The sequence below is a fragment of the Brassica rapa genome, chromosome A01 (assembly GCF_000309985.2).
Source record: "Brassica rapa cultivar Chiifu-401-42 chromosome A01, CAAS_Brap_v3.01, whole genome shotgun sequence".
In the NCBI taxonomy this organism is placed as follows: Eukaryota; Viridiplantae; Streptophyta; class Magnoliopsida; order Brassicales; family Brassicaceae; genus Brassica; species Brassica rapa.
The window spans coordinates 14,324,988-14,338,964 of NC_024795.2; the positions used below are offsets into that span (position 1 = coordinate 14,324,988).

Genomic DNA, 13,977 nt, shown 5'->3' on the forward strand with positions numbered 1-13,977 from the left:
TCCCGGTGCCTTATCTGGATGCATAGCAAAGAGAGCTAATTTAATCTCCCATTCTGAAACAGGAGCTGTGAGACTGTCATTCATTGTTCCTGTGATCGTCGTAGGAACTTCAGATAGCGCCTCTTCAATGTCTTCTGGTATAGATGACTCAAAGATTTGTCGAAAATAACTAGTAGCAATGGCTACCAGTCCTTCCTCATCCTCAACTATATTACCATTAGCATCCAGAAGCTGCGTGATTTTGTTCCTTGCTCTCCTTTGCTTCGTTAAGGCATGAAAAAATTTGGTATTTTTATCTCCCTCTCTCAGCCAGAATACTCTACTCTTCTGTTTCCAGAACATTTCTTCTGCCTTAAGAGCATCAGATAGTTCCTTCAACGCTGCTGCAATTTCCTCCGTCGTCGCATTGTCGTCTGCATATAAACCCCAACTTTCTCCTTTAACTCCTCCACTAGCTTTGCCGAATTGATGTTGTGTTGTCTCCTCCACTCACTCAAAGCTTTTCGACAACTAGAGATATGTTCCATTATATTCGCATCGGGGGGTAAATCAGGAGATTTCCATCCCTCAAGAATGACTTGCCTCAGTTCCTCATTGTCTAGCCATCTCCTATCAAATTTGAATTTCTTTGATCTTCTCGTTGGCTTTGTCAGAATGTCTGCAAGAATCGGACGATGATCCGATCCCCATAGTCTCAAGTACTTGACATTAGAGTGCGGGAACTTCTCATGCCAATCAGCATTACCTACTGCTCTGTCTAGACGACATCGAACAGTTACACGTCCTGCTCTCTTCCCTACCCATGAAAGCATGTCCCCCGTAAAAGAAAACTCTAACATCCCACAATCTGTAAGCATTTGCTTAAAGGATAGGAACGAGCTATCTGAACGCTGTCTCCCTCCTTCCTTCTCATTATGCCCTGTGATTTCATTAAAATCTCCAATCATGAACCAAGGTCCAGTCCTAGTTGTTGAGAAACGCGTAAGACGTTCCCAAACTTGATCTCTTCGTTCCAAAACAGGGTCACCATAAACAAACGTCATAAAAACTTTTATTCCATCAATGACTGCCTCAATGTCAATCATTCGGTTATTCGAAAATAAAACATTAACTTGAAATTCATCCATAAAAAATAAAGCTAAACCTCCGCTGAGACCAAGTGGCTCAACAGTAAATAAATGATCAAATCCTAAATTGGTCTGAATGTTCTGCAACAGCGGCCTTTTATTCTTCGTCTCAAAAAGAAACACAAATCCTGGGCGATGCTTCTGACACATCTCCGTAAGGCGTCGAACTGTGAGGTCGTTTCCAATCCCCCGACAGTTCCAACTGAGCGTCCTCATCTATAATCCTGTGATGAGTTTTTGGTACCCATCAACCCATCACCTTTGGACACACTGCCTCTTTGTTTCTTCGAACTCTGACTATGTTTCCTTGACCTAGTCGAGTCTCTAGCCGTATGAGCTCCTTGAGACGAAGAGGAAGGCTTCCGAGGAGATCCCCGACGGAGAATCTCAAACTTCTTATTCTGAAGGCCCAATGGGACATTCAACTTAGTACCTTGTCGACTGCTCTTCAACACCTTAGTGTCATTCCCTGAGGTTACATGCCCCGACGTTGCCTTGCTCACAACCTGGAGCGCCTCTCTCTCCTCCATATCTTTGAGGTCTATACCAAGTAAGTCCTCATCCATCCCTTCACATTCCATCATTCCATCATCCTGATTATCCTCAATCTCCATATCATTCAGTGCACCAATAATCTGATTATCCCCAGCAGCGGTTACCGGTTCATGGTCACTAAGGTCCGTGAAAGAGAGAGAACGAGTAAGCTCCTTTGCCCGCTTTGTGACATTCTCCTCCATATCGTTATGATCACTACGGTCAATTCGGGACGGCGTTACGATGGTGCTAGCCAATCTCTTAGCGCCTCTAGCGCTGTTGCTCTCTCCTACCCTCGCAGTCTGTCCCACTATCCCATTTATATCATTGTTACTCATGCCGGAAGATTGCTCATATGGAACAATCTGACGAGAACTTGTTGCAGTTGCCGCTGAGGGTTGTGACGTTGTAACTAGACGCATATTAGTCTCAGCTTTCTCTCGCCACGTCTGCCTCTTGTTGCGGTCATATGGACCCTTAGAAGCTCTCGAACCTCCATATCGATCACCCCGAGTAGGATCATTGCGACGTCGCATTATCCTATCTGAATGTGTAGTATGAAGATCAGCAGGATGATGTGTCCTCGGCGCATATTTCCTCTCATCCTCATAATACCTTGAAGGAGCAACTTGTCTGGCGGAGGACTCCAGACGTGGAGCATAGGCCTGGCGTTCATTTAGCTTTAGCCCCTGCTCTCTGTGGAAGGTATGACGCTGTGCTGTCTCCTGTGGAGCTTGCATTCGCGTAAAGATACCAGGACGGTCTGATTGAGGCTGAAGGCGCGATCGCATATCCACAGAAGGACAATGATCCTTCTCATGCGTAAGCATACCACATGTAGAGCAGTGTTTAAATAACTTCTCATATTTGATCTCGATAGTGACTTCATCTCCATCTTTCGACTCCACTTTCCTTGAAAATTTTAGTGGTTTCCGAGAATCCACATCAACAAGCATACGGCCCTCAGCTACTTCCAGAGTATCAACATGAACATGGCCTAATCGCGCACCAATGTTTCTGAGATTTATGTCCGTCCAGAGATGCAAAGGGATACCAATCACTTGAACCATAAAGGGAACAATCCACGGATAATCATCATGAACAATGGGTTCCCATCTTACCAGCACAAACATACAAAAGTTGAAATGAAAAGGACCCTGTCGAAGAACAGAGTTGAGATCCTCTTCCGACGTAAAATTAAGCAGGAACTTCCCATTGCCCAAATCATTGGCCGTAATGCGATCTTCCATACCCCATTGTGATGGCATTTTCCGAAGTAACTTCTCGACATTTTGTTTCTTTGGATTGAGCACCTTCCCAATAAGTGATAAACTAAATTTGCTAGCAATCAGTGTATCATCCTGGTCCATCAGTTTGATCGGTGCGTCGTCATCCTCGTAGAGGATACCCTTGCCTTTCATGGCCGCCTTATGGCTAGAACGCGTTATGTAAGATGACCCCATACGATGATATGGAGGTTGGTTCACAGGTCTAAAAGAGATCCGTGATTCAAATGATCAGACTTGATTCAAATGATCGTGAAACCGATTTATATATCGGAAGTGACGATGCAGAGCCCGGCGAGTGCAGGATCCAGGTTCGTATGAAACCAGAGCAGCTACCTTGCGAAAGACGTCACGATGAAAACAGCTCCACTTCGAATGAAAAGCTTCCACAGACGAGAGAGAAGAAGATGATGGCCAATCTAACGTCAAAGAACGTATAGATCAGAGGGAGATCGACACCCAAAGAAGGTCTCGACCTTAGGTCTTGCCGTCGCCTTCAGATCGCCTTAGAGCGGCTAGGGTTCCGAAAAATCGTTTTTTTTTGTATAAAATTACATTATATCAACAATGCAATGTTAAGAGTAGGAAGAGGAGGTATAGTATAGATTTGTGAAAAATTCATGTCCGTTTAATTTTTTAAAATATATCATATGCAAAAAATGTGTATGTTTTTTAATATATTTTTCAGTTAATCATATTTATATTGAAAGCATAGATTAAATAAAATATGACGGAGAAGCAAAAATAAACAAAAGAAGAAAAAGAAAGATGAAGATGAAGATGAAATGAATCAATGGATAGGATTTGTAATATTACATAGTATATACAGAATATTATAACCATGGTTTTGTTATGTGTATATATATTAAATTATAATTTTTAACGGTTATGCAATGCAAATACTAGTGATTTAAAATTAATTATTAATTATTTGTAATCTATCAAATTAATTTTAAATAAATTTATGTTGATAGATTCTAAAATCTCTGCAGTATACATTGGATTTTAAATTCAATCATTTATTCATGATATTCCATAAAAGATAATTTGAAATCAATCCAAAACATTAAAAAAAAAATCCTTAAAAGTTGAATAAACACTAGATTAAAAAAACTAGATTTAAATCATTTATTGAATAATACTAGATTTTAAAATATAGTTTATAATCATCATTCGAAAAACATGAAATTTTGTTTAGATGTATACTCTATTAAAATACATCATTGAATAAAACCACCTAAACCATAAAATTTCGTTTTTAAGATTATTAGTTAAATGTTAAATATTTTGGTACGCAACAATTTTTTTTTTTGAGATCCAATATCATCAGCCCTGTCCTTTTATTAATGTATAGAGTTCTTTTTTTTTTTAAACATTCATATGTGTATAGAGTTAGGAACATAGCGAGCGTAAATAAAAAACGTTCTAACAAATATCATAATTATTTGCTTGATATATTTATCCTCTTATGTTTCTCATTCCTATAGTCTCCATCCTGCAATTTCCCCATATAAAAGATGTCAGCTTTTCTATGCACACATGCCACTAACATAATAAAATGCATGCATATTTGTATGGTTATTAAATGCAACTATTTAAGTTGGTATGTATATTTACTTGTTGATGAGTAATGATTGCGTAAAACACACACAAAAAAAAAAAACATTCATGACTGTTATACATGTAGCATATATATTGAATTTTCAAAACTGGAAGATAGAAAAATCTCTTAAAAACAATAATAACTGTTTCTCTTTAAATCTCTTAAAAACAGTCATAATAGTTTAACAATAAATAATTCTGAACAATTAGTCAAAGAAAAAAAACAATTTTAAACAGGAACTGACCAACACACAACAAAAAGTAATCAAACTCAATAGAATAAGGAAAGAGGCCATTACTGTGATGATTGAGATGAAAGAGGTGGATGGCATTTGAGCTCACATTTGTCTTCGCATGCTACTGGATGTTGAAAGAAAAGTCCGCACAAGAACAAACATTTGGTCATGCATGCAGTGCCTTCTACTTTTCTTTCCATGGTCAAAATTATTATTGATACCATCATCATCAATAAAATGCATTTCTTCATATTCATATTTCTTAAACTTTTTCTTATGTGCATATATGATTAAGAAAAATGTACTGAATATATATACACATAAGAAAAAATATGGTCTTAATTATGTTCAAAAAGATATGGTCTTTATTACTTTTATTGCTTTGACCGATTTTCTTACATAACGACTTTTTGCATATGCATTATGTAACTAGTTTACCTAAATTTGGTAACATATATGCAGTTAATAACAAAAGGAGATCTGAATATGAGAACTTAGCATTAATGATTTGGACCAGGGAGTTAGAATTTGAATAGATAATAAATTCAATGAAATATGAGAATTGAGTCGTTTTGCAAAATTACTGTTCTAAACTTTAAAGTCATTTGAAGTTACATTTTAACATTAAGATTATTTAAATAATATTTTATCCTTTAAAATATTATATATATATATATATTATTTTATCAAATATATAATAACTTAACAATTAATTCCATGTATTATTTGTATTTTCTTCTTTCAGTAATTTATTTGGTGATCAAGTAGAAAGAATTGAATAGTCTATTTAAAATTTATATACTACCACAAGAGGTGATATTTTGAAAATCTATATAAATGATTAAATCAATAAACTTGAATTTTATATCATTTTTATAAATTCTAAATATAATATGAAAATTTGATAAACTCTCAAATCCCTCCAATAAGCCAATTTTATCTACATTCGCTTTTTATTAAAAGAGAAAAATTTTCATAAACTAACTTTATCCTCATGTGTTATTAACCAAAATTTCATTTCCTATGTGTCATCACAAGAGCTTTTCTCACACTTTTAACTTTTAAGTTTTAATTAAAAGCCCTATTTTAGCATAATTACATGTATTACCAACCTTAGTAGACATTTGTAATCGTTAGATGCATCAACGATTCTTTATCATGGTTATGTTTCTAAAACGTGTTTACAATGTCTGCATAAACCGCACATATATAAACTAAATTATATAGTTATATAAATATATACAAAATAATTATAGTATATAGTTGATATGGTCATACTGTTTGTCAAAAAATATAATTATATTATGTTTATAACTATATACAAAATAATTATATTATATAGTTGATATGGTTCACTGTCTACAAAAAAATAGTTTTACAAATAATTATATTATTTTTAATACCTAAAGATTGAAAATTATATTATGTAGATCTTTCTACTGTCCACAAAATAGGTGTTCTGGTGAATGTGGATAATGTGTCGTGTCTTTGTTTTACTACTTTTACTAGGTAGTAACCCGCGCCTTGCGCGGGATGAAGCATATGTATCATTATTTTAAATTATATACTATGATTTTGTAAGACATAAATATATATTTGAAGAGAAAGTGAAAAACACCGGAATTTCTGGTTTTTTAGTGGAACAATAACATTTGAAAAGTAATACTATAACTACCTTAAATAAATAAAATATAGTTATTTTTATTATATAAAAAAAATTAAGAGAAAAAAAATTGCATGTGATTCCACCCTTTAAAACACATAATTTGTTTTAATATAAAAACCAAAATAACATAATTAATTGATACGATAAGAAATTATAGTCTAATTTTTTTTTGAAGTTTAATCAAAATGCACGGAATTGAATCCTGAAAGTAAAAAAAAAAATCATATCTGTTAACATATAGTAACTATATCAAATTTAAAATAATTTTATACTCACATTGATTAAAAAAATAATTCTCTATTTGAGGAATCTGAGGATCAAATAAAATGCACGTACAATAATATTATATTTGATTTTAAAGAGGACAAAATATATTTGCTCTCTTCTGTTTATTGTACTTGTATATAGTATGTGCTATAACAATTTGTATAGGATATTTTATAAAAGGGATATATTCATATTTACAAAGCTATAGACTATATCCATGGAAAATAAACTTTACAGAAATAATGATTCTTTTTAAGGTATTTTATATTGCCCAAATATATTAGATAACTTCAACCAATCGACCCGATCAGACAAAATATGATAAGAGTGATTATATTAAAAACGACCAACATATGCTTAGAGTACGTAAAAAGGTTAAAAAATAAAACACTTCAGACTTCCAAAATTGTTAAACAGAACCCAAAAACCAAGCATAATACGAAGATTAAAACAATTAAAATACTTATAACAATAAAAGAGAAAAGCCTATCTTCATCGTAGACAGGTTTCCAATAATTCTTCAGCCACTATTTTCAGTCTTCACTTTCTTAATCGAATCCGAATGTCGATATTTGTTAACAGTTCCCTCGTAGATAGCTGCCTCTAAACTTTCGATATGGGATCCTTCACGTTTAGCAGCTGTCTTCAGATTAAACTTAGAGCCATGCACAGAACTACCAGCTATCAGAACAGAACCCTGAAACACACGAATTGTTATGTAGATAATAAAAGGTCTACAACTTAAAACAAAATTTCTAATAGTCAATAAATATATTACTTCTGAGTCTTCAGAACAATTGGAAAATCTGGGTAGAACGTATTTGAACGTCCCTAATAATATCAAATTAAAAATCAAGATCATAATATAAAATCACTCTATTAAGTCCTTGGGTAGTTATTCCTAAGAAATATACGTTAGGATAAGAGGACACGTCAAGAAAGATTCGTATCTCTTTATGTAAATAGTATTTTCAAGAACACTCCTTACGTACGTTTCGTGATGTTCCTAGTGGGCAAGCGAGATGGTGAAGAAGGCGTCGTTTTAAGCAATCCAAGACGGTCAGTCCGAAATCACCTGAGGTCTGACGTTCGAAATATACCAGAGGAGTCGCCAGGAAGTATCCTGTAGTAACCGGAAGTTGATGAGAATGATGATCGCTGAGAAAAACTGACGAAAAGCTTCCTTCTCTTTTATACATGACCATGGCTTTGTACAAAAATAGAATCAAACCTTCCATTTCTTCTCTTTTTTTCTTTTCGATGGGGATTCAGATCGTCGATGCGCCTGCTTTACAAAATCTTTTTCTTTATAACCTTAGTAAAGAACGTCGATCACCCTCATATCGTCTTCTTCTATGCTTTCGATACCCATCGATGCGCCTAGTATCAAGGACATGGAACGTCGACTGCTCAAGGACTCTGTAGTCGGTCTGACAAAAATAAAAAAACGTCGACTGCTTAAAGACATGGAAAAGGAGCTTGCAAAAAAAAATCATCAAATAAGGAAACATTTAATGGTTTCACATTAAATGATTTTGTGAGAATCGATGGGAGCGCGACACGTAAGCAAAAAAGAGAATGAAGCCTTCTCATGCATCTTTGAAAAAATAACTAAGAGATAATTAAGGAAAGCCTTAAAAAATGCTTCTCCTTTAATATATAGGGGATATAGTGTCAACTTAATTATGGCACGTATATGAAACACATATCAATATATATTAATATCTAGACTTTCATAATTTAATAATAACATACTCATTTTTCGTTTTATTTGATACATGACTCACTAAGTTGGGAGTTATATGTCGTATAAAGAACATGTCATCTGGGACTATAAGATTTATATTGTAAACGAAATCTTGACTGATTGTCCAATACGTTCAAAAAGGAAGTCTATTTTAAGTTACATGCAATCCCTTAAATTAAGCACCAAGACTTTTTGATTAAGAAATCATCATAAATGTTGACATAAAAATAATTAGTCAATTTAATCAATTTGATCCGCTTAAGTTTATGGTCAAATATAATGGTCAATATTGTTTCCTATTTTTTGATACATTGCATATAATGCTTTCCCAAATTTTGATTTGGAAGCGAACAAATAGGGATTTTTAGGATTAAATTGCGTCAATGGTTTAATATATATGAACTAATTTAATTTTAAAGGTTAGAATTAGTTTGGTTTATAAGAAGCTTAAATTTAAGAAAAATCTCTAAGCTGGAAATCAGATTACATAAAAGATTTCTTCTGATTTGACCCAAAAAAAAAGATTTCTTCTGATTACCCATATACCTCAGTGCCTCATTTATTTTGTGAATTATTTTTCTGTGTATAGTTGTGACATGTAGCTCTTGATTTGCTGCATATCTGTGATTATAGAAAATGACCAAACACACAACTCCTGATCTCCTCATGCCAAATATGTTCTTGTCAATCTGCATCATGTGTGAAACATTATATTCGTATGAGTGTATAAACTTTTCAGTGTATAGTAAACACATAAACAGGATAGGTTCTAGTTATTCTCAATCTCACATGATCAAGCGTTGTTTGAATTGGTTACTGAGTTCCTTGAGCTATATTTTTTCCTGATTATAGCAAGTTAGAAACCGACAGAAAAAGCATAACTGATGAAGAACTTAGACTTGATAGGCATATTGTAATGCTTCCTAAACTATAAGCAAATGCAGGAAAAGTAGCATAACAACTTGGGTCTGTATGAAGCTCCCAATTTTTTCGAGAATTTGAGCAATGTTAATTTTCTTTATTCTCAACTGTATTAAAGCTTATTCAGTCTCTATATTATCATTTTCCTGTTTGTACTATCAAAGTGCATGTCAAAACTAAAGATATAATCCACTACAGATCATTAAAAGATGAAAGCCAAAAAAATATCAAAACCGGAAGAAACATATATATGGTTTCATGCATTTCCGAAGTCCTCCATTTCTTTTTCCTTCTTCCATTTCATGTGCTTATCTAAACATACGGTAGGTAGAACAGTTCTCATTAAAATATAAGCAAAAATACAAAACCTTGAGAAACCGAAAAAAGAAGAAATTTATAATGCTGAGAAAAATCCATTTTAGGTTTATTGTCCACGCTTTGTCTTTTTTGGTTCTTCCTAAAAGAAATTGTCAAAAGTCCAACCACGGTGAATAATTGGTTACAAAGATAAAAGGGAAAATTGGAAATATAGAACAAAATAATATATGTACATTGTCCCTATGCCATAAAATGAAGTATAAGTTGTCCACTTAGCATAATTTTTTTCTGTAAATCTAATTAAACCCCTAATCTAAATCCAAAATGATTTATGTTAATTTAATTATTTTAAAATTTAAAACTTAAAAAGAAAAAACAAAAGCGGCAAAACTGTTTTATCCCCAAATCGTGTGTATGGAACCCTAATTACACATCCTTTTTCACCTCCTCCTTAAAAAAAAAGAGAGAGAAAAGACGATTCGAAGTCACTGGTTTGTCAGAGGTCGCCGTCGCCGGTGTTCCTTCTTCCCGCTAAGACTCCGCCGGTGTTCCTTCTTTCCGCTAGGACCCTGCCGGTGTTCTTCTTCTTCTTAATCGAAGTCTCAGTCGTGCGCACTTTGTCTTTTTTGGTTCTTCCTAAAAGAAATTGTCAAAAGTCCAACCACGGTGAATAATTGGTTACAAAGATAAAAGGGAAAATTGGAAATATAGAACAAAATAATATATGTACATTGTCCCTATGCCATAAAATGAAGTATAAGTTGTCCACTTAGCATAATTTTTTTCTGTAAATCTAATTAAACCCCTAATCTAAATCCAAAATGATTTATGTTAATTTAATTATTTTAAAATTTAAAACTTAAAAAGAAAAAACAAAAGCGGCAAAACTGTTTTATCCCCAAATCGTGTGTATGGAACCCTAATTACACATCCTTTTTCACCTCCTCCTTAAAAAAAAAAGAGAGAGAAAAGACGATTCGAAGTCACTGGTTTGTCAGAGGTCGCCGTCGCCGGTGTTCCTTCTTCCCGCTAAGACTCCGCCGGTGTTCCTTCTTTCCGCTAGGACCCTGCCGGTGTTCTTCTTCTTCTTAATCGAAGTCTCAGTCGTGCGCACTTTAAGTCTCGTTCTTAAGTAACTCGCAAAAATTAAAGCTCGTACCTCACCGGAAACTCAAGCTCGTGCCTCACCACTCTGCAATACACTCTCTCAGCTCTAGTTTCAAGCAAAGAAGTCGAGAATTTCAGGTTTGTATAAGGACCTGTGTAGGCATGGGCATTCGGGGTCCCAATCGGGTTTCGCTTTTATCCATTCGGATTTTAGTTTTTTGGATTTATCAAAATCAGTCCCATTCGGGTTATATAAAAGTTCGGTTTGGGACCGGTTCGGATTCTATCGGGTTCGGGTCAGGGTTAGTAAATCTTCAAAAAACCGGTATAACCCATTGTACTTTCGGGTTCGGGTCCCAATCGGTTCTTCGGTTTTAAAATACCCCATTTGTACATATTTTGTAACTAAAACATACATGAAATCGGTTCTTCGGATTTAAAATACATGATTTGTGCATATTTCAATAGCCAAAACATAAGTAAAATTGATTCAAAAATAAGAAAAAACATCAAACGTGATCATTCAAAATCAAGCGAAAGATAAACATAGTTAGTGATAGAAAGAAAACCAGATAAATGAAATCATAAAACAAAAAGTGAGTTCTCATGAAATGAGAAACATTATTCAATGAAAACAAAACCAAAATCTAAAAACTTCAGGCTTCAACCGCCACATTCCACCATCAACCTTCATGTAATAGATAATTATTTTAGAATTTTAATAATATCTTAAAGTATTTTGGATACATATTAAAAATTAAGATCATATTTGGTAGAATTTTTTTTTGTGATTTTAAATGTTTCGGGTTCTGTCGGATATCCATTTAGGTCCGGGTTTGGTTCGGATAATACCCATAACCCAAAATATCAAAAAACAAGATCCATTCGGTATTTATGTCGGGTTTGGATCTGTTCGGATTCATTTTTATCGGATCGGGTTTGGTTCGGATTTTCGGATTTAGTTTATTTGCCCAGCCCTAGACTTGTGGTTTCGATTTTAGTTTATGTGAATAATTTAGGATTCTATGTTATCAAAGTTTTATTCTTTTTGATTTATGTCATCGATTTTGCTATTAAAGTTTCATACTTTTCGTGTTTCTCATCTGTGTATGGTTTAATTTGTTTTTTGTGGCCACTGATTTCTTGTAGCACTCGTACATATTTTGGGTTGATGTTCATTGTGTGTATTTTTGATATCACTCAAATTACCCTAAAGAGTGAATTACTTTCTCAAATAAGAGGTAGGGATGTAGTACTTAGGGATTGAATCCACAAAGACTCTAGTATTACACAATATATTTTGGTCTTGGAATAAATCTAGATTAAATGGTTTATAAGTTTTAAAGCAGTTAATGGAGTGGTGAGCAAGTGTATTGCTTAATTGATTGGGGCTTGGTATACATGAGATCTGATTCTTCAAACAAGTCTGGAAGGTAAAGCCTTGTGTAGATTTGTCACCTTTTCTCTTTCTATTTCGACCCTAGATTTATAACTAGAAAAATATATATATATATATATATATATTTATATTTTTATTATTTTATATATTATATATTAAATAGGTTTTAGTTAGGTGGAATCCAAACAGGACTTGGTGGCTACAACCATTAAGGCTTGCTTCATAAGGATTTCAACAAAACGAATTCGAACGGGACTTGGTGGCGGTAATCATCAAGGTTCGATTCATATGAATTCTTGGATATAAGTCAAAAATAAGTGAACAAGACTTGGTGGCAACCACCATTAAGGCTTGATTCATGGAAGCATGTCCAATCTTGGTCAATGAACCTGCAATAAGCAGACTTTGACTAAAGAGATAAATTATTAGAGAGAAAAGATAGGAACTAACTTTTACTTGCAGATTCAGATACTTGTTTGAAAATCCTTGCATCCAGTGATCGATACTCCCAAGGTAAAGCCTACACTTTTAATTATGCAAAGAAATGAGGTTAGTAGAGGGGAATGTCAAACAAGATTTGTTTAAGTTGCTGGCTAGATGAATTTGGTTGCTAAGTTAGGATATGGTATAAGGTGCTTTTGTGATTAGACTTTTTAGATATGTATTGCAATATTGTAGAGGTGATGATTCTAAGTTTTAAATCATGTGAATTCCTGATGTTTTTAAACCTCTCTCAGAGAGACTGCTCTATTGTATTTTGCTTGAGGACAACAAAAGAGTAAGTTTGGGGAGTTGATAGACCATGGATTTTACCCATTTTTAACCATGGTTTATGAGTGTTTTAAAATATATTATTACTATACAAAGTTTATCTAGAGTAATTACAGGTTCATGTACTATCTGGAAGAAAATGATGTATTTGGAGCTATTTGGAGACTTTTTGAGCTTTATTGGATGGACGATTATTTGTCAGAATATCGACTGAGAGTTAATGACAAATTAGAAGGATTAAAGTTTCACAAAAGTTTCAATAATTATATTTTAAGTCCATGGCCGCCTGTTAGGCTATTTATTAGGGTTTTGTATCATTTTAGAGGCAGACTTGCCTAGAGACTTTTTTAGACCTAGTTTTGAGGAAGCAAGAAGCCACCATTGAAAGGGGAGAGCTTAGAATTGGAAAGATCAATCAACACTGCAAAACATAGAAGATCTTGAACTCCTTTGCTTTTATTCATTTTGTTGCATACTCTACTCACTCATTTTAATTAAGTATTATTCAGACCATCATAACTATGTGTTCCATGAATATGACTGAGTAATCTTTATTGTTAGATTTAGGTTTCTCAATAGATTGATAAATGTATTACTGACAACAACAATTGTTAGGGTGTTTAGAAATGTAATTCTTTCATCTAGTTATGCTTAAAGCTAAGTTTAGGATTGATCACCCTTTAAATTTAGATCTTAAGATTAATTGGGATCAAGCCATTACTTAACTCAATACCTGAAAATAACTAGTATGATCTAACTGACTAGATACAGACGATAACCCTGTTGATCGATATTTTGAAAGATGTATCCATCGATATTCATTAAGAATTATCGATCGAAACTTTCTCGTGATTAACATACGAGAGTTGAAATCCGAGATCCAGATTAGATAATCAGACTGATTATATCTAAAGTTTGAATTCAAGAATGATTAACATCAATAAACCCCTCAAAACCCAAATTAAGTTTTACTTACCATACTTGAGAATATACCTG

The 13,977-nt window shown here is 33.8% G+C and overlaps 1 protein-coding gene across 2 annotated transcripts; it reads right to left on the bottom strand.

The window, feature by feature from the left end:
• Positions 1-1,302: 1,302 nt before the first annotated feature.
• Positions 1,303-11,171, bottom strand: LOC103874590. 2 transcript variants are annotated; one of them, XM_033278787.1, is made up of 3 exons: positions 7,950-11,171; positions 4,849-7,841; positions 1,303-4,442 (listed from the first exon to the last, which is right to left on the bottom strand). In XM_033278787.1, exon 3 carries the CDS (start codon positions 3,122-3,124, stop codon positions 1,340-1,342), a length of 1,785 nt encoding a protein of 594 aa, XP_033134678.1. In that variant the 5' UTR covers positions 3,125-4,442; positions 4,849-7,841; positions 7,950-11,171; the 3' UTR covers positions 1,303-1,339. The 2 variants fall into 2 exon arrangements, with proteins under 2 accessions (XP_033134678.1, XP_033134677.1); XM_033278786.1 differs by having other exon boundaries at positions 4,849-11,171.
• Positions 11,172-13,977: the final 2,806 nt, after the last annotated feature.

Coding starts and splice junctions, on each gene's coding strand:
- LOC103874590 (XM_033278787.1), bottom strand. CDS start 3,124: ATGGGGTCATCTTACATAACGCGTTCTAGCCATAAGGCGGCCATGAAA.